This window comes from Heptranchias perlo, chromosome X (genome assembly GCF_035084215.1).
Source record: "Heptranchias perlo isolate sHepPer1 chromosome X, sHepPer1.hap1, whole genome shotgun sequence".
Classification (NCBI taxonomy): domain Eukaryota; kingdom Metazoa; phylum Chordata; class Chondrichthyes; order Hexanchiformes; family Hexanchidae; genus Heptranchias; species Heptranchias perlo.
In genome coordinates this window covers 15921878-15943246 of record NC_090370.1, presented here as the reverse complement: position 1 = coordinate 15943246, position 21369 = coordinate 15921878, and the positions used below count along the sequence as shown (strand labels likewise).

At 47.2% G+C, this 21369-nt stretch overlaps 1 protein-coding gene across 5 annotated transcripts in view; it reads left to right on the top strand.

Annotated features, from left to right (window-relative positions):
* The first annotated feature begins 714 nt into the window (after nucleotides 1-714).
* The window catches only part of smarcc2 (SWI/SNF related, matrix associated, actin dependent regulator of chromatin, subfamily c, member 2), a 341362-nt gene continuing 320707 nt past the window's right edge, over nucleotides 715-21369 (top strand). For all 5 annotated transcript variants that reach the window (XM_067976774.1, XM_067976775.1, XM_067976773.1 and 2 more), the window contains exons 1-3: nucleotides 715-855; nucleotides 13481-13600; nucleotides 21165-21250. In XM_067976774.1, coding sequence (XP_067832875.1) covers nucleotides 745-855; nucleotides 13481-13600; nucleotides 21165-21250 — 317 coding nt within the window. In that variant the 5' untranslated portion in view covers nucleotides 715-744. The remainder of the gene's footprint in view (nucleotides 856-13480; nucleotides 13601-21164; nucleotides 21251-21369) is intronic.

Genomic DNA, 21369 nt, shown 5'->3' with positions numbered 1-21369 from the left:
CGCCGCCCGTGCCGTGCCGGTTGTGGACAGGCGGGGGCGCTGTCCGCCGCCCGTGCCGTGCCGCTTGTGGACAGGCGGGGGCGCTGTCCGCCGCCCGTGCCGTGCCGGTTGTGGACAGGCGGAGGCGCTGTCCGCCGCCCGTGCCGTGCCGGTTGTGGACAGGCGGGGGCGCTGTCCGCCGCCCGTGCCCTGCTGTTGTACGCCGCCCGTGCCCAGCCGCTTGCGGACAGGCGGGGGCGCTGTCCGCCGCCCGTGCCTTGCCGGTTGTGGACAGGCGGGGGCGCTGTCCGCCGCCCGTGCCCTGCCGTCTGAGGACAGGCGGGGGCGCTGTCCGTCGCCCGAGCCGTGCTGCTTGCGGACAGGCGGGGGCGCTGTCCGCCGCCCGTGCCGTGCCGGTTGTGGACAGGCGTGGGCGCTGTCCGCCGCCCGTGCCGTGCCGGTTGTGGACAGGCGGGGGCGCTGTCTGCCGCCCGTGCCTTGCCGGTTGTGGACAGGCGGGGGCGCTGTCCGCCGCCCGTGCCCTGCTGTTGTACGCCGCCCGTGCCCAGCCGCTTGTGGACAGGCGGGGGCGCTGTCTGCCGCCCGTGCCTTGCCGGTTGTGGACAGGCGGGGGCGCTGTCCGCCGCCCGTGCCGTGCCGGTTGTGGACAGGCGGGGGCGCTGTCCGCCGCCCGTGCCGTGCCGGTTGTGGACAGGCGGGGGCGCTGTCCGCCGCCCGTGCCGTGCCGCGAGTGCCCGGTTGAAGATGGCGGTGCGGAAGAAGGACGGAGGCCCGAATGTGAAATATTTCGAGTCGTCGGACACGGTGTCGCAGTTCGACAATGTGCGGCTGTGGCTCGGGAAGAATTATAAAAAGGTGAGAGGGGCCGTGGCGAGCGGGGTTTGGACAGCGGCCGCGGATCGGACAATAATGAGGTGGCGTTGGGCCTGTGGCCCCGGGGGCGGGCGGGTGGAGAGAGGCGGACGGGGGAAGGGAAGCTCGGCTTTCCTGTTATTGTTATTAAAATGCGAGGGGTGGGGGGCGAGGCCACAAGGGCCCACCTCACCTCACCTCACCTTCCGAGCCGAGTTCCCGTTCCCAGCCCGGCTGCTGGCGAGTGGGGTGGGGCATCGTCCGTCCGCCCGCCCGCCCAGTCACTGAACGTTTCCCCACACCCAGCGGGGCCGAGAACCGCGCGGGTCCGCCCGGGGCCCGGCTCGAGCTCGGGGTGGAGGTTCAGTGTAAAGGTCATCTGGGTCAGGGGGTGTGGCGCGCGGGCGGCCTCCCGCCCGGGAGGTTTCTCTCCCCCGCCCGGGAGATTTTTCTCACCCATCCCCCCCCCCCCCTACCCAATGAGTTTAGTGGGGCTTCTGGGGCCCGGCCTGGACCCCACTCAAGAGTGAAACCATTTGAATTTGATGCAAGGAAAATGCTGTCAATTTGGGCTGGAGGAGCAGAGCCAGCATTCCATCACATATATCCCCCCTCACCCCCAGTGACAGGGACACCCATCCCCTCCTATTTAATTGATCTGTCCCTAACCTGACTGCTTTGGATGGGATCAGTGCCAGAGGTCACAGGCAGCTGCCCCCTACCACAACCTGCATTTATATCGCGCCTTTCACGTAGTAAAACGTCCCAAGGCACTTCACAGGAGCGATTTTCAATCAAAATTTGACACCGAGCCACATAAGGAGATATTAGGACAGGTGACCAAAAGCTTGGTCAAAGAGATAGGTTTTAAGGAGCGTCTTTAAGGAGGAGAGAGAGGGAGAGAGTTTTAGGGAGGGAATTCCAGAGCTTAGGGCCTAGGCAGCTGAAGGCACGGCCGCCAATGGTGAAGTTTTTAAAATCGGGGATGCGCAAGAGGCCAGAATTGGAGGAGCGCAGAGATCTCAGAGGGTTGTAGGGCTGGAGGAGGTTACAGAGATAGGGAGGGGAGGCCATGGAGGGAATTGAAAACAAGGGTAAGAATTTTAAAATCGAGGCGTAGCTGGACCAGGAGCCAATGTAGGTCAGTGAGCACAGGGGTGATGGGTGAACGGGACTTGGTGCGAGTTAGGATACGGGCAGCAGGGTTTTGGATGAGCTCAAGTTTATGGAGGGTGGAAGATGGGAGGCCGTCCAGGAGAGCTTTGAAATAGTCCAGTCAGGAGGTAACAAAGGCATGGATGCACGTCCAGCCTGTGTCAGATTGAGTACAGAGAAAGAAACTGATGCCTCATTGAAACGTTTCTCTTAATCCAGGAAGATTCCTGGAGTGGTCTCCTGACAACAACAGTCTTGACCTGGCAGTGCACAACCTCTCTGAGTCACAGCAATCAGTCACTTAACGTTCTCACCCAGGTCTTGTGGTATGGGGCAAGGACATTCTTACTTCTTTGTCCAAAAGAGCTCAAAACAATGCTTTAAGCGAAATTGTCATTGCCTTGAATTAAAAAAGGAAAGCTCTGCTTTTGTGTTATTATTATTCGGAGGGGAGGGGGCGAGGCAGCAGGGCCCAGCTCACCCTCCGAGCCGTGCACTCCCGTTCAATCGCTGATAATTCCATGGCTGAAAATTTCCTGGAACAGTTTGTGCCTTATGCCGTTTTGTGCGTCCAGTTAATATATTTTTTTGCCATTTATTTAGACGATCTCAAATTAAACAAACGGGGGCAAAACTGGACCTCGTTTTGCCCCTTTCTCTGGTGTGAGACAGGAAAAAAAGGTCCAATATTTCTGTGTGTGTGTGTGTGTGTGTGTGTGTTGCCTCCCCTGCCAGTGTCACATCCGGCTTCTGGTATGCCTGAAAACAGGCCTGAAAGGATTTCTCCCATCTTTCACTTTCATCAGTGGCGTATGGAGGCACTTCAGTGCCTCACACCATGCACACAATGATGAAGAAGTGGTGTCTTGATGAGTTTTGGCTAATAATTAAAAATATCAAGAAAGAGCAGCGATTGTATTCTACTTGAATCAATTATTTTGAATTCATGAATTTAAATACATTCACCTGCACCATTATTTTTCGGTCTAGGTGGCTGCGGTGAGTAAATCCAGGAAATTTGCGATTGCCATTGACTTAATTAATTTTGCCCAGTTTCAGCGAGGGGATTGGTGGGACGGCGTATATAATGGTCTAACTCATGTACACCATAATTTCCTGGGACTTTTACAGTGTAAAACAAATCCGGCACAGCAGAATAGCGCAAGTCTCCAGAAAATTCTGGCCCGGTGTTTCTGCTCCAATCACAATGTCCAATTAAACTCTGTGCATTCAGCAAAAAAGTATCTACACTTCAATCAGTGAATTTATACTTGATGTGGAGATGCCGGTGATGGACTGGGGTGGACAAATGTAAGGAATCTTACAACACCAGGTTATAGTCCAACAGTTTTATTTGAAAATCAGTGCAGAATAATTGACCCCAGTGGTGCTACCAGCGGTGCGAGGGTCCAGGCCCATAGTTTCTTTCATGTCTGCCTTGCATTTTCAGAGCAACTGCGCGTGAATGAAGCTCACACATGCAAAGTTAGTGGCTGTAGTCCCTGCAAGGGTGCGGAGTTAGTAGCTTCTACGGGTGATAAATTCAGCGTTTACAAGGTATGGGTGATGGAGAGTTCACATGGATGCTGCAGCCCATGGTTTCTGTCAGTATCTTTTCACTCAGCTTTAGCAGGACTTGCCTTCAAATCTGTCGTCTTAATGTCATAAAGTGGGAACCACAATAAACACTTGGAGATGCCAACGTAACCTATGTTGGACTTGACTTGGGCTCTGTGACGTGGGTGCATCAGTCAATGCTATTCATCAGTTGGTGATAGTGATAGTCTGAGTTTCAGAAGAAACTGGGGTATGTATTAAATATGGCCCTGTTAGAGGAGGGATTCTTACTTATAATTTACTTCTCAAATCAGTAAGGTTGTTAAACATTGAAAATCAGGGGGGTGATTTTAAACCCCAAGGACGGGAGGGTTGGGGGCGGGTGGGAGTTGAAAACAGTTGTTTTTTGGGTCGCGACCGCAACCCGGCTTTATTTCCGGGTTTAACGTCAGCGCGGAAAAGTACAGGCTTCCCACTGGGAACGCCAAGTCCGAAAATTACGCGATTGCAACCCAAAAAAACAACTGTTTTCAACTCCCATCCGCCCCCAACCCACCCGTTCTCGGGGTTTAAAATCACCCCCCAGGTGGCAAAGATTTATTAAGCATAAAGCACATGCAATAATACTTAAATGGTAATACAGTCCTCACCACTCGCACTGTCCCCACTTGTCCCGGACAGCCTCCCATATCGGCCAAATAGCGCTGACCGTTTGCCATTACCATAGACGTCAATTTCAAAGGCGGTGCTTAAACCGTATTAAGCGCAGTAACTATTTCAAGCAGTTCAAGCAGCCGTTCCCACCTCGTGAAAGTCCGATTACCTGTCATTGTCCTTTCAGGCATCCTCGCCGCCTTCAGTCACCTCTCCCCCTGTAGTAGCCAATTTAAAGTGACAACAAACTCTCATATAGAATGGCTGAACTGACTATTTGTTTGATTCAATGTGAACTTGCATCTAAAGTGCTAACTTGCTGTACGTGACAGTTTGATAATCCATTAAACAGGTGTAACATCGGCTGATTCATATTGAATTTCCTCCAACTAAATATTGGGAAGACCAAAGCCATTGTCTTCAGTCCCCGCCACAAACTCCATTCCCTCTCCACCGACTCCATCCCTCTCCCTGGCCACTGTCTGAGGCTGAACCAGACTGTTCACAACCTTGGTATCCTATTTGACCCTGAGATGAGCTTCCGACCACATATTCGCTCCATCACCAAGACCGCCTACTATCACCTCTGTCACATCGCCCGTCTCCGCCCCTGCCTCAGCTCATCTGCTGCTGAAACCCTCATCCATGCCTTTGGTACCTCATGACTGGTCTATTCCAATACTCTGCTGGCCGGCCTTCCATCTTCCACCCTCCATAAACTTGAGCTCATCCAATATTCAGCTGCCCGTATCCTAACTCGCACCAAGTCCCGTTCACCCATCATCCCTGTGCTCGCTGACCTACATTGGCTCCCAGTCCGGGAACGCCTCGATTTTAAAATTCTCATCCTTGTTTTCAAATCCCTGCATGGCCTCGCCCCACCCTATCTCTGTAACCTCCTCCAGCCCTACAATCCTCCGAGATCTCTGCACTCCTCCAATTCTTGCCTCTTGCACATCCCTGATTTTAATCGCTCCACCATTGGCGGCCGTGCCTTCAGCTGCCTAGGCCCTAAGCTCTGAAATTCCCTCCCTAAGCCTCTCCACCTCACTACCTCTCTCTCCTCCTTACTCCCTCTCTCTCCTCCTTTAAGAAACTCCTTAAAACCTACCTCTTTGACCTCACCTGTCCTAATATCTTTAGGAAGGATGTGAAGGCCTTAGAGAAGGTGCAGAAAACATTTACTAGAATGGTTCCAGGGATTAAGGACTTTAATTACGTGGATAGACTGGAGAAGCTGGGGTTGTTCTCCTTGGAACAGAGAAGGTTGGGAGGAGGTTTGATAGAGGTATTCAAAATCATGAAGGGTCTAGACAGAGTAGATAGAGAGAAACTGTTCCCATTGGTGGAAGGGTCAAGAATCAGACGACATAGATTTAAGGTGATTTAAGAGTCAAGAGAACCAAAGGTGACATGAGGAAAAACTTTTTTACGCAGCGCGTGGTTAGGATCTGGAATGCACTGCCCGAGGGGGTGGTGGAGGCAGATTCAATCATGGCCTTCAAAAGGGAACTGGATAAGTACTTGAAGGAAAAAAATTGCAGGATTACAGGGAAAGGGCGGGGGAGTGGGACTAGCTGGATTGCTCTTGCAGAGAGCCGGCACGGACTCGACTGGCCAAATGGCCTCCTTCTGTGCTGTAACCATTCTATGAGGCTCAGTGTCAAATTTTGTCTGATAACATTCATGTGAAGCACCTTGTGACATTTTATTACATTAAAGGCGCTATATAAATGCAAGTTGTTGTTGAATATAGAATCTGCTGGAACCACCCTGGTTCGTCTAACAGCTAAACAATCCTATTTAGAGACGGCAACTGTTTGATACATACCCATTCTTAACGGGTGCAAGAGAAGTGAAGTGATGGAGGATGAAGATTCCTCCCATGGGGGACAGATTTCTGTCCACATAGCGGGCAAATTGCGTTGATACCAGCACGCACGCTATAAGGGGTGGGGACTGTACTTTCAACCACACCTAATGATGGTTGGTTGGGGATTCAAATGTGTCACAGTTCTGAGCTCAGTATCTTGGGCCTTTACGAATCCAAATACTCATTAAAAACAGCCAGTTTTTATACATTTCTCTTACTCCCTTTACGTTACAATCCACACAATTCTGCATTACTTAATTTTAAAAAATTAAAATACAGCTCCATATAAGGAGAATTTAATTGACTTATCCCTTAACAATACCTATAGTTTTCCCTACTTAACGAGCTTTTTCCATCGATCTAGCAAATGTAACTCCCTTACTTTGTTATCTTATCGATAGTTTCACTCTTGTTCCATATAATTGCTATTCTACCAAGTGAAGCCTTTAATTATAAGTCTGTCTTTGTTTCTGTATCGTTGGTACCAATTAAAAAGGATGATGTATGCCCAGATGTTTTCCTTTGCAAAACTAACTGTTTTCCCACACTGTTACCAAATGATTAAAGTTCTCTGAAACTTATGAACCAGTGTGCAATGGCATGTCTTTAATTAAGCTTCTTATTACTTCATCCTAAAACTGACCATTGCTGAAGGTCAGCCCTGGCCGAATAGTCCAGTGGTACTTTAAATTGACCTGTATATCCCTGCTTAACAGGCGAAGGCTAAATTACTGCAATATAAAGAGAAATGATTAGTCATATAACATCAGCAGACTTCAGGACAGTTTGATTAACCCTTTCCTTACAGCCCCTTTCACCTGGTCATGCACACTTTGCTTACTCACCAGTCAGGCTGATAAATCTTGTTTTTGGGAAGCTGAGCTAGCTTGAGTAGTTACATAGGAGCCACGTTTTGTGGTAATCCATCGTGCGTCTGCCAATATTTTGGGACTTCTGGAGGTGGAGCTTCTAAATTGAAATTTAAATAGGATTTTTACACATATCTTGTGCTGCAAATATCCTAATACGATAACAAGATAGAATAGAGCGATTTAGAGGTTTTACTTGTTTAACTTTAGAGGTATCATTCGTCATGGTTGGTGTATTAGGATCAGAGAATCTGGAATCTCTGGGTGTAGCCACATCTAAGTGGTTGGCTAACAGCATTTAATGAGGATTATTGCACCAGAATCGTTGGAGAAGTGGAAATATCTATCAGTAATATATTAAATGTCTGACTTCTGTGTGTACTTCCTGTCTATGAAAACTTACTTTGTGTTGTGATATTTTTGTCACACTTTGATATCAGTCATTTCCATTATAAATTTCTATATGCACTGTTACAAGTGTTGGGCCTTGCCTTAGATATTCTCTCGGGTACAGTGGTGCTCTCACTCCTGTAAGTGGTCTGAGCGTCTTAGGTTTAGGGATTTGCCTATACTGCCCAATATCTAAAGATACAACAGCGCAACCCAGGGATGTAAAACAGGGCCCCTTTGTGATCCGAATTGGATATCTGTGTCTTTGAAGACAGACCATGAAAACACTTGCTAGGATGAGGCCAGTTATAAATCATTAAGCTGCTTTATTTCACAGCGAGTGAACATACAGAGTAACAGTTATGGTCAGATTCACATAGCTCAATCGTGTCTTTATGTAATAATACAAATAATGAACACTCTACACTACCCCATGTTAGGAGGTGGTCTTATTTGACTTAAACAAAATAACTCCTAACTACAGTCCTGCATTCTGCTTCACAGGTTGGTGAAAGCTTCCCCTTGCAGTTGTCTGTTTCAAAAAAAAATAACTGATCTCCTAGCGTTTGCTGGACCTAACTGACTGCCTCTGCTCTGTCTCTTGTTTAACACCCAGAAGGGAAGCCTTGCTAAGACACCCTGCTGGGATCAGAGACTTCCCAACACAATGGGTGTGAGCTGTTAATTGATTACTGAGACAAGCTAACAAATTGCTTATTGTTCGCAGTCTTTGGGAAATCCCATTACATTAGCATATTAACCACCTTTCATGTAGGTGCATTTTATTTCTAAACTTGTGTGAACACTCTTTGCTTTAAGAAACATTAAAAGTAATTCTTTTTCCAAATAATCTCTGTGGAAAAATGGTCAAAAAGTCCTGAAACGTGACTTCCATATCTGCCTCTGAAAACGTGTCACATTGTAATTAGACCTACCTGCGTGTGGTGTCACCTACTCTTATTCCATCTCAACTTGGTTCCCTCCTAATGTATAACATAATACAATTACATTTATTAAAAGCCGCCAGAAAGATAAGTTTGTTTTCTTTTAACTCGCTTTAGTTACTGGTGTTTACAGTTCTGAATGACTCTCAAATTGGACCCTTTTTCCCCTCAGTTCAGTATCTTTTATCCAACTCTAAATAAATGAAATATAATTTTTTCAAGAGGCTTTCAGTGTTTTAGATTGTAAATTGGACATATCTCTAGCTGCTTTCATTGATTTCTGCAGGAGCACACACTTTATATTTGGGAGAGATTCTCATTGCAGGGAAAAAAAACAAATGTACGTATTTGTTAAACTATTTTAAAAATGACTACCAGACACACAGATCATCGCCTTTATATCCTCAAGCAGCGGCAGTTTACTATTGTTAGTTCATATTTAACGTTACTCCTTTTCCCTTTTTTTGTCCAAGGTAACACCTCGTTTCTTTATCTCAGTTTTTCCGCTGCTTATAACTGGTTAATTTGGTTTTCCTTTTCTACTCCCTTTGTTCCTTCTCCATGTTATCCCTTTAGCTAAGTTCTTTTAAATTTGTATTTCTACCTTCTCTACTGGCTCTTCCTCTTGCTTTTACTTTCCCTACACCCTTCCTTCCCACAATTACTGGGATAGGATATGAAGCCATCATTTTTACCAGCAGCTGTAACCCTTTTCATGAATTGCAAGACACGTGAGGCTGCAGGAGGTGCTACATGAAGCATGCAGGAAATAGAATTTCTCTCAAGGTGATGGAATAACCATGCACATAGGAATAAGTGCAAAAAATTATTTGGCAAGTAGATAAAATTTAATGAATGGAAATACTAGGACAACATAATGCCATAAAATTTGTCAAAATACCATTGATTATTTAGGAATGGGAATATTATTGGTTAAACAAGCTAATACTTAAATATGTTTCTTGATTTCATATCAGTAAAATAGTAATGCTATCAACTTCAGCAAATCACTTTCAGTGCACATTAAGGGCAAGGCATTCTTCATGTATCAGAAGGGGGAGGCTAGAAGGTATTTTTATTTACACAGGATTATTAGAATATTGAATAAATCAGCACAAGTGGCTAGCGAAGCCAGGTTAATCGTGGCATTGAAGGAAGGATTAAATAAACACTGAAAGAGGGAAAATATTAAAAGGTGTAGGGAAAGAGCAGGAAATGAGATTAGAGCAGCTAGCTCCATTGTGAAGCTAGCACTAGCACATGTACACGAACAGTGGGCTGAATGGTCTCCTAATTTGCTGACATTTCTATGATTCTCCCCTTATTCTCTTAATGTGGCCCATGTTTCAGTGTTTTGAGAATTGTACTTGTGTACCAGTATAAAACACAATCTCTTCAAAAAAACATACTGTTTCCTAGGAATGAGGGTGGATAAGTCACCTTTATCCAGATCTCTGCACACCTGCAGTGTAATCAGCCACTCAGAGTTGTGTGACAGTAGCCTGGTGGTCGTCGCCCTCACTAACACTGAGGAATCACATGGCCATTACTTGTCACCTCCCCAGTGACCCATCCAGGATTGTTACTTTATAGAGCCCGATCTCCAGAGCTTCCTGCTCTGCCTATGTGAGGACGATGATGTTCGGGGCTCCTCCATCCGTCTTGTTCCTCTCTCTGGTATTATGCACGGTCTTGTCCTGCAAAAATAGGGCGAGAGTGAGTGTGTGTTGGGAAGTTTATAAATGACTTAGATGAAGAAATAGAGAGCCGTATATTCAAGTTTGCTGATGACACCAAGTTAGGTGGCATAGTAAGTAGTGTAGATGGGAGCAGAAAGTTGCAAAGGGACATTGATAGATTAAGAGAGTGGGAAAAACTGTGGCAGATGGAGTTCAATGTGGGGAAGTGTGAGTTTATGTTACAGCTGTAGAGAGCTCTGGTTAGACCCCACCTGGAGTACTGTGTTCAGTTCTGGGCACTGCACCTCAGGAAGGATATACTGGCCTTGGAGGAGGTGCAGCACAGAGTCACCAGAATTATACTGGGGCTAAAAGAGTTAAATTATGAGGGCTGGTTGCACAGACGAGGCTTGTAGTCCCTTGAGTTTAGAAGATTAAGGGGTGATCTAATTGAGATGTTCAAGATGATTAAAGGAAATGATGGGGTAGATAGAAACTCTTTCCTCTGGTGGGAGAATCCAGAACAAGGGGGCATAACCTTAAAATTAGAGCTAGGCCGTTCAGAGGTGATGTCAGAAAGCACTTCTTCACACAAAGAGTAGTGGAAATCAAACACTCTTGCCCCCAAAAAAGGTGTTGAGGCAGGGAGTCAGTTGAAAATTTCAAAACTGAGATTGATAGATTTTTGTGAGGCAAGGGTATTAAGGGTTATAGAACCAAGGCGGGTAGATGGAGTTAAAATGCAGATCAGCCATGATCTAATTGAATGGTGGAACAGGCTCGAGGGGCTGAATGGCCTACTCCTATTCCTATGTTCCTATCCCAACACTGACCCCTGTGGGATATTACTGCATGTCCTTTATCAATACAATCTGTTATTTGCCCGAAGACTCTTATTAAATTTGTCAGACACGGCTCACCTTTTACAAATCCATGCCAGCTGTCTTTAATTAACCCATGTTTTTCTAGCTAAGTGTTATAGAACCATAGAAATTTACGGCATAAAAGGAGGCCATTTGGCCCATCGTGTCTGTGCTAGCCGAAAAAGAGCTATCCAGCCTAATCCCACTTTCCAGCTCTTAGTCCCTGTGGTCAGAGCCACTGCTATTCCCTCTCTGACCCCTCATCATTGTAGGATACGGCCATCAGGGTCTGGTGCCTTTTCCCCTGTGAGTTCCACCAATATTTTCAGCACTCCTTCCTTACCTATCATTACCCTGTCTAATTGCACCACCTCCTCCTCTTAAACCCTTTCATTCCCACTACCACACTCTCCTGAGAAAACGGAGGCAAAGTCCTCATTTAGTATCTCCGCCATTCCTTCATCCTCCATAAGATGATTTACTTTTTCATCTCCAATAATTGTCCCTCCCCTTCCTTTATTTTATTTTCTGTGTTTATAAAATCATTTATTATTTCCCTTTACGTTCCCTGTCACTCTGTCTTCAGACTTCCTCTTAACCTTTTAATCTCTTTTGCTTCTCCTCTATATTTTCTAAATTTAGCTTTACTTTATTTTGTATTATTAGCCTCAGGTTTGTGATATTCCTCTTTTTAACTCTTAATAATTTTAATCTATCTTCTCATCCAAGGAATTCCAGCTTTTGCAGCACCCCCTTTACTTGTGAGACTATGTCTAGTCTGTACCCTAAATATCTCCTGTTTGAACATCTCCTGTGTTTGTGCACTATCCTTTTTACCAGTTTTTCTATCTGGGCTAGTTCCCTTTTTTAATCTCATTGAAATTGGCTTTTTCAGTCAAATACCTTTATTTTTGACTGTTCCCTCTCCTTAACGATTTTTATATTAAACTTGATTGTTATGTCTGCTGTTTCCTAGATGTTCCCCAACCCTAACATTATTGACTTGCTCCACTCCATTACCTAGAACCAGATACAACACTGCCTCCTTCCTCCTTGTACTAGAAATGCACTTCTCTAAAGTAGACCTGGACATATTGTGGAAACACCTCCCCCCCCCCCCGCCTCTTTCCCACTTACATCACTCTTATCCCAGTCTATTTTATGGATAATTCAAGACACCCATTATTAGGCCCCTGTACCTGCATTTTTCTCTAATTTTACTCCATATCTCTTCCTCGATCTCCTTCCCAGCATTCAGTGGTTTATAAGAGACTCCCAATACAGGTAACTGTCCCCTTTCTGTCCCTTAACTCTAACCATATAGGTTCATGTCCTTGTGTTCTAGGGCTGTAGTGGAATCTTTGATAAAACACTGCCACCCCTCCTCCCCTTGTCTATTCTATTCCTCCTGAATATTTTGTAACCAGGAATTTTCAGCTCCCAGTCCTGCCCTAGTCTAAGCCATGTTTCTGTTGATGTTGTTATATCATAACCTCCGGAACAATTTGTGCCTTTAGCTCACCAATTTTATTCACAATACTTTTTGCTTTTGTGTACATACAATCCCTCCCCGCTGATCTGTTTGGCAATCTTACTCTTTTTAATACATCCTCCTTCTGATCTGATTTTCTCTTTCTCCTTTCTTACACCTCTTGCCCCTTTTACTTTCCTTTCTGCTTCCTCGTCATGTTTATCCCTCTCCCGTCCTGTTAGTTCAAACCCTTTCCTACGGCACTAGTTACTCTCCCAAGAAGGACATTGATTCCAGCCTTGTTCAATTGAAGCTTGCGTTCTGTACAGGCCCCTCCTGCCCCAGAACTGGGCCTGATGTCCCAGGAACCTGAACCCTTCCCTCTTACACCATCTCTCTAGCCCCTGTTCACCCTGTACAGGCCACCCCTGCCCCAGAACTGGTCCCAGTGTCCCAGGAATCTGAACCCTTCTCTCTTACACCATCTCTCCAGCCTCTGTCCAGGCCACCCCTGCCCCAGAACTGGTCCCAGTGTCCCAGGAATCTGAACCCTTCCCTTCTACATCATCTCTCCAGCCATACCTTTAACTCTCTTATCCGACTCTTTCTATGCTGACTGGCTAGTGGCACTCAGAGTAATTCTGAGATTCAGGTCCTGCTCTTCAATCTCTCTCCTAATTGCTGAAACTGCCTTTAGAGGACCACAATTTTATTTTCCTATTTCCGCTACTATTAGAATGTCAGATCTGGGCACCTTTTGTGAATTTCCTGAAAGTTTCCTGTATGCTCTCAGCATTTTGGCCAAATGCATATCATGTTTTCTGTAGGGGAGACCTCAGAGTGAGTTTTGCAGATGACATGCACCAGTTTATTTCAGAAGAATGGAACTTAGTGTTTAAAAAAAAAGAGAATTGTAAAAGCACACACCATAAAGGTGATTTTCTGAATGCACCTTCCCACCAGAGAGCCTCGCTCTCCAGAAGTGCCGGCGGCAGTAGTACCATCCGTGATATCCTTATATATTCTCCCGGTAGGCGAGATTCTGTACTGGGCGGGTGCATTCAGTAAATCAGCCCTAAAACGTGAACAGTTATGATACAGACATTTTACCATTAAGCCACATGGACTGTTTCTGCCATGTTGTCTGATGTTGAACACTCCATTTTCTTACAGTACATCCAGGCAGAGCCACCAACTAATAAGTCTCTCTCCAGTCTGGTTGTCCAGCTGCTGCAGTTCCAGGAGGAGGTGTTTGGAAAACACGTAAGCAATGCGCCTCTTACCAAATTGCCAGTAAGTACTGCAAATCATTTCTGTCACAAGCACATGTACAACCATTAGCACTGGTTTAAGTCTCTCAATTCAGTATGCTTAGATATTTCCAAATCAGGCAAGTCTCCTTTATGCTGAGTGCTTATGGAATGACCAGGGTCTCTAGAATTGTGCGGCACATCAGGACAAAATTCAGCAGCATGATTCTGTGACAAGTCTGTCCGGGGTTGGAGGACATCCCAATTTAATTATATCTAATAGTAGGTCTCCTGTAGCATTGCTCAGGGTAGCCTTGCACTTGGAGTGCAGGTTCTGATGTTTACCAGGGGCCTACTCCAACGCAATTTATCCATTGCTGTAGTACAGCAAATTTACTGAAGGAATATATCAATGATTTGACATAAAATATTAATACACAAATTTGACAGCACAGAGGGAGACCTTTCAGATCATCATATCTGCCGCCACTCTGAAAGAGCTATCAACTCAGTCCCATTCCTTTGCCCTTTCCCCTTCCAAATTTTTGTTTCTAAAATAGTTCTCCACTTCTGTTTTATACGAGCATACGAACATAAGAAATTTAAAAAAAATTATTTGTTCATGGGATGTGGGCGTCGCTGGCAAGGCCAGCATTTATTGTCCATCCCTAATTGCCCTTGAGAAGGTGGTGGTGAGCCGCCTCCTTGAACCACTGCAGTCCGTGTGGTGAAGGTTCTCCCACAGTGCTGTTAGGAAGGGAGTTCCAGGATTTTGACCCAGCGACAATGAAGGAACGGCGATATATTTCCAAGTCGGGATGGTGTGTGACTTGGAGGGGAACGTGCAGGTGGTGTTGTTCCCATGTGCCTGCTGCCCTTGTCCATCTAGTTGGTAGAGGTCGCGGGTTTGGGAGGTGCTGTCGAAGAAGCCTTGGCGAGTTGCTGCAGTGCATCCTGTGGATGGTACACACTGCAGCCACTGTGCGGCGGTGATGAAGGGAGTGAATGTTGAGGGTGGTGGATGGGGTGCCAATCAAGCGGGCTGCTTTGTCCTGGATGGTGTCGAGCTTCTTCAGTGCTTTTGGAGCTGCACTCATCCAGGCAAGTGGAGAGTATTCCATCACACTCCTGACTTGTGCCTTGTAGATGGTGGAAAGGCATTGGGGAATCAGGAGGTGAGTCACTCGCCGCAGAATACCCAGCCTCTGACCTGCTCTTGTAGCCACAGTATTTATGTGGCTGGTCCAGTTAAGTTTCTGGTCAATGGTGACCCCCAGGATGTTGATGGTGGGGGATTCGGCGATGGTAATGGCCTTGAATGTCAAGGGGAAGTGGTTAGACTCTCTCTTGTTGGAGATGGTCATTGCCTGGCACTTGTCTGGCGCGAATGTTACTTGCCACTTATCAGCCCAAGCCTGGAGGTTGTCCAGGTCTTGCTGCATGCAGGCTCGGACTGCTTCATTATTTGAGGGGTTGCGAATGGAACTGAACACTGTGCAATCATCAGTGAACGTCCCCATTTCTGACCTTGTGATGGAGGGAAGGTCATTGATGAAGCAGCTGAAGATGGTTGGGCCTAGGACACTGCCCTGAGGAACTCCTGCAACAATGTTGTGGGGCTGAGATGATTGGCCTCCAACAACCACTACCATCTTCCCTTGTGCTAGGTATGACTCCAGCCACTGGAGAGTTTTCCCCCTGATTCCCATTGACTTCAATTTTACTAGGGCTCCTTGATGCCACACTCGGTCAAGTGCTGCCTTGATGTCAAGGGCAGTCACTCTCACCTCACCTCTGGAATTCAGCTCTTTTGTCCATGTTTGGACCAAGGCTGTAATGAGGTCTGGAGCCGAGTGGTCCTGGCAGAACCCAAACTGAGCATCGGTGAGCAGGTTATTGGTGAGTAAGTGCCGCTTGATAGCACTGTCGTCGACACCTTCCATCACTTTGCTGATGATTGAGAGTAGACTGATGGGGCAGTAATTGGCCGGATTGGATTTGTCCTGCTTTTTGTGGACAGGACATACCTGGGCAATTTTCCATATTGTCGGGTAGATGCCAGTGTTGTAGCTGTACTGGAACAGCTTGGATAGAGGCACGGCTAGTTCTGGAGCACAAGTCTTTAGCACGACAGCCGGGATGCTGTCGGGGTCCATAGCCTTTGCTGTATCCAGTGGACTCAGCCATTTCTTGATATCACGTGGAGTGAATCGAATTGGCTGAAGACTGGCTTCTGTGATGGTGGGGATATCGGGAGGAGGCCGAGATGGATCATCCACTCGGCACTTCTGGCTGAAGATGGTTGCAAACGCTTCAGCCTTGTCTTTTGCACTCACGTGCTGGACTCCGCCATCATTGAGGATGGGATGTTTGCAGAGCCTCCTCCTCCCGTTAGTTGCTTAATTGTCCACCACCATTCACGACTGGATGTGGCAGGACTGCAGAGCTTTGATCTGATCCGTTGGTTGTGGAATCGCCTAGCTCTCTATAGCATTTTGCTTCCACTGTTTAGCATGCATGTAGTCCTGAGTTGTAGCTTCACCAGGTTGGCACCTCATTTTTCGGTACGCCTGGTGCTGCTCCTGGCATGCTCTTCTACACTCCTCATTGAACCAAGGTTGATCCCCTGGCTTGTTGGTAATGGTAGAGTGAGGAATATGCCAGGCCATGAGGTTACAGATTGTGCTGGAATACAATTCTGCTGCTGATGGCCCACAGCGCCTCATGGATGCCCAGTTTTGAGCTGCTAGATCTGTTCTGAATCTATCCCATTTCGCCCGGTGATAGTGCCACACAACACGTTGGATGGTGTCCTCAGTGCGAAGACGGGACTTCGTCTCCACGAGGACTGTGCGGTGGTCACTCCTACCAATACTGTCATGGACAGATGCATTTGCGACAGGTGGATTGGTGAGGACGAGGTCAAGTAAGTTTTTCCCTCGTGTTGGTTCGCTCACCACCTGCCGCAGGCCCAGTCTAGCTGTTATGTCCTTCAGGACTCGGCCAGCTCAGTCAGTAGTGGTGCTACCGAGCCACTCTTGGTGATGGACATTAAAATAGGAGCAGGAGTCGGCCATTCGGCCCCTCGAGCCTACTCCACCGTTCAATCAGATCATGGCTGATCTTCGACCTCAACTCCGCTTTCCCACCCGATCCCCATATCCTTTGATTCCCTTGGAGGCAAAAAAATCTTTCGATCTCAGTCTTGAATATATTCAGCGACTGAGCATCCACTGCCCTGTGGGGTAGAGAATTCCAAAGATTCACAACCCTCTTGTAATAAATTGGATAGTCAGGTGGTGAAGGATAGAATACTTCATATGGTCTTCAGTTGCTTCCAAGCCTTTATTCACAGAGTTCCACAATACACCCACACACCCTAGACAAGCTCTCATATAGATGGATACAAGAGTCACCGATTGATGCGCACCATCTGAATACAATTAACACTGGTTGATATAAATCATATGGATACAATTAACACCTGAGTGAAGAAATTCCTCCTCATCTAAGTCCAAAATCGCCCACTCCTTATCCTGAGACAATGCCCCCTCGTTCTAGACTTTCCAGCCAGGGGAAACAGCATCTCCGCATCTACCCTGTCAAGACCTCTAAAAAAAATTTATACGTTTCAATGAGATAAATAAACTCCAGAGAATAAATAAAAGCTGTTTTGGATCCTGCTTTCACCACTGTTTCTGGTATGAGGAGCAAGCAGGGTGATTAGACAAGGTGGGATATTAAAGGGGACGGAGAGTGAACCGGAGAGTGGGATTAGACTAGGTAGGATATTAAAGGGTATGGGGAGTGAGGGGGAGAGTGGGATTAAACTGTATGGGATATTAAAGGGTATGGGGAGTGAGGGGGAGAGTGGGATTAGACTGGGTGGGACATTAAAGGGTACGGGGAGTGAGGGGGAGAGTGGGATTAGACTGGGTGGGATATTAAAGGGTATGGGGAGTGAGGGGGAGAGTGGGATTAGACTGGGTGGGATATTAAAGGGTATGGGGAGTGAGGGGGAGGGTGAGATTAGACTGGGTGGGATATTAAAGGGTATGGGGAGTGAGGGGGAGAGTGGGATTGGACTGTATGGGATATTAAAGGGTATGGGGAGTAAACAGGAGAGTGAGATTAGACTGGGTATGGGGAGTGAGGGGGAGAGTGGGATTGGACTGTATGGGATATTAAAGGGTATGGGGAGGGAGAGTGAGATTAGACTGGGTGGGATATCAAAGGGTATGGGGAGTGAGGGGGAGAGTGGGATTAGACTGGGTGGGATATTAAAGGGTATGGGGAGTGAGGGGGAGGGTGAGATTAGACTGGGAGGGATATTAAAGGGTATGGGGAGTGAGGGGGAGGGGGAGATTAGACTGGGAGGGATATTAAAGGGTATGGGGAGTGAGGGGGAGAGTGCGATTAGACTGGGTGGGATATTAAAGGGTATGGGGAGTGAGCAGGAGAGTGGGATTAGACTGGGTGAGATATTAAAGGGTATGGGGAGTGAGGGGGAGAGTGGGATTAGACTGGGTGGGATATTAAAGGGTATGGGGAGTGAGGGGGAGAGTGGGATTGGACTGTATGGGATATTAAAGGGTATGGGGAGTAAACAGGAGAGTGAGATTAGACTGGGTATGGGGAGTGAGGGGGAGAGTGGGATTGGACTGTATGGGATATTAAAGGGTATGGGGAGGGAGAGTGAGATTAGACTGGGTGGGATATTAAAGGGTATGGGGAATGAGGGGGAGAGTGGGATTAGACTGGGTGGGATATTAAAGGGTATGGGGAATGAGGGGGAGGGTGAGATTAGACTGGGAGGGATATTAAAGGGTATGGGGAGTGAGGGGGAGAGTGAGATTGGACTGTATGGGATATTAAAGGGTATGGGGAATGAGGGGGAGAGTGGGATTAGACTGGGTGGGATATTAAAGGGTATGGGGAGTGAGGGGGAGAGTGGGATTGGACTGTATGGGATATTAAAGGGTATGGGGAGTGAGGGGGAGAGTGGGATTAGACTGGGTGGGATATTAAAGGGTATGGGGAGTGAGGGGGAGGGTGAGATTAGACTGGGAGGGATATTAAAGGGTATGGGGAGTGAGGGGGAGAGTGCGATTAGACTTGGTGGGATATTAAAGGGTACGGGGAGTGAGGGTGAGAGTGGGATTGGACTGGGTGGGATATTAAAGGGTATGGGGAGTGAGGGGGAGGGTGAGATTAGACTGGGAGGGATATTAAAGGGTATGGGGAGTGAGGGGGAGAGTGCGATTAGACTAGGTGGGATATTAAAGGGTATGGGGAGTGAGGGGGAGAGTGGGATTGGACTGTATGGGATATTAAAGGGTATGGGGAGTGAGGGGGAGAGTGGGATTAGACTGGGTGGGATATTAAAGGGTATGGGGAGTGAGGGGGAGGGGGAGATTAGACTGGGAGGGATATTAAAGGGTATGGGGAGTGAGGGGGAGAGTGCGATTAGACTAGGTGGGATATTAAAGGGTATGGGGAGTGAGGGGGAGAGTGGGATTAGACTGGGTGGGATATTAAAGGGTATGGGGAGAGTGGGATTGGACTGTATGGGTTATTAAAGGGTATTGGGAGTGAGGGGGAGAGTGGGATTAGACTGGGTGGGATATTAAAGGGTACTGGGAGTGAGCGGGAGAGTGGGATAAGACTAGGTGGGATATTAAAGGGTATGGGGAATGAGGGGGAGAGTGGGATTCGACTGGATAGGATATTAAAAGGTACGGGGAGTGAGCAGGAAAGTGGGATAAGACTAAGTGGGATATTAATGGATATGGGGAGTGAGCAGGAAAGTGGGATTGGACTGGGTGGGATATTAAAGGGTATGGGGAGTGAGGGGGAGAGTGGGATTAGACTGGGTGGGATATTAAAGGGTATGGGGAGTGAGGGGGAGAGTGGGATTAGACTGGGTGGGATATTAAAGGGTATGGGGAGTGAGGGGGAGAGTGGGATTAGACTGGGTGGGATATTAAAGGGTATGGGGAGTGAGGGGGAGAGTGGGATTAGACTGGGTGGGATATTAAAGGGTATGGGGAGTGAGGGTGAGAGTGGGACTAGACTGGGTAGGATATTAAAGGGTATGGGGAGTGAGGGGGAGAGTGGGATTAGACTGGGTGGGATATTAAAGGGTATGGGGAGTGAGCAGGAAAGTGGGATTGGACTGGGTGGGATATTAAAGGGTATGGGGAGTGAGGGGGAGAGTGGTATTAGACTGGGTGGGATATTAAAGGGTATGGGGAGTGAGGGGGAGAGTGGGATTGGACTGGGTGGGATATTAAAGGGTATAGGGAGTGAGGGGGGAGTGGGATTAGACTGGGTGGGATATTAAAGGGTATGGGGAGTGAAGGGGAGAATGGGATTGGACTGGGTGGGATATTAAAGGGTATGGGGAGTGAGGGGGAGAGTGGGATTAGATTGGGTGGGATATTAAAGGGTATGGGGAGTGAGGGGGAGAGTGGGATTAGACCGGGTGGGATATTGAAGGGTATGGGGAGTGAAGGGGGAGAGTGAGATTAGACCGGGTGGGATATTAAAGGGTATGGGGAGTGAAGGGGAGAATGGGATTCAACTGGGTGGGATGTTACTGGATTTAGCAAGCAGCGGGTCAGGGGGAGAGAGAGTGGACATCTCCATTTGAAGGGCTATCACTGGCACATGTACTTTAGGCTGCTTCTATGATGTAATCCAGGTCAGGAGATCAGGAAGATTGACTGCTGGGAGAATTTCTTTTCAGAAAGGAAATGACTCATTTGAAAAAGTGGGAAGTTAGCATCGATTATTTAAAATGCCTGTTGATAGGAGATTTGGGGACTCTCCACTATGTTCTCTTGCCCATTACTCAACAGATAATGGAGCTTCCACTGGAGGGAGAGAACAGAAAAGAATGAAAGCAACGGCTGCAATAAAAAAAAAGGAGTGACGGATCCGGTATATTTGCTAAGGGACAGAGGTTGTGTGTTCACTCCAGTCCCATTCCTACAGAAATTTCTGATTTGATATTTCTTAATGATCCTTCCTTCTGCAAGCTGAGTGAAATATCTCCAGGTGCAAATTTTCTGGCCTTCACGCAAAAGTCAAAGACGGTGCTGACTGTACCTATTGCAAGTATTCTGTCCAGAGTGACTACAGCATCCCCATAGCAACAAAGCAAAATCCCTTGTCCTTATAGCTGTGGGTCCCCACCAACCCCGACACTACCTTGCAGGAGTGAAAATAAGACATCAGTAGTTCTGAAGCTGAGCAAGGGCAGCAATAGAACCAACGGGATCACTGTTGCAGGCAATAACCTACAGTTAAATGTGGGCAGAACCTCATGGTTCTCCCGCGCCCGCCCCCAGGCCAACTGAAAGCCTGTACTTGAAAACAAATTGCTCAAGTATCTACACACCCAAAGCTTCCTCTTGTACCAGGATACTCTTCCTGCAAGTGCTGTGAAAACATGAGAAAGCTTCAAAAAATATGTATCTCCATGGAAGCTCTTGGTACTTTTGTCTCAAAAAGCTTCCTGAAAAATGCAGTTAAGTTTCCAACAACTTCAGTTGGATTTTACTGATATTCAGTCCCAGTACTAAGCTGCTGCCTCTGTTTTCCAGATGAAATGCTTTCTAGACTTTAAAGCTGGCGGAGCTCTGTGCCATATTCTAGCAGCTGCTTACAAATTCAAGAGTGACCAAGGATGGTAAGTTGATTTTCTTCGACAGTGTCACTCTTTAAATCAGCTTTACAGTAAGGCTTTTTCTACAGACCTGACTGGCAAACTGAGTCATGCCTTGTGCTGCTAGAACAGCAGCATTGCCG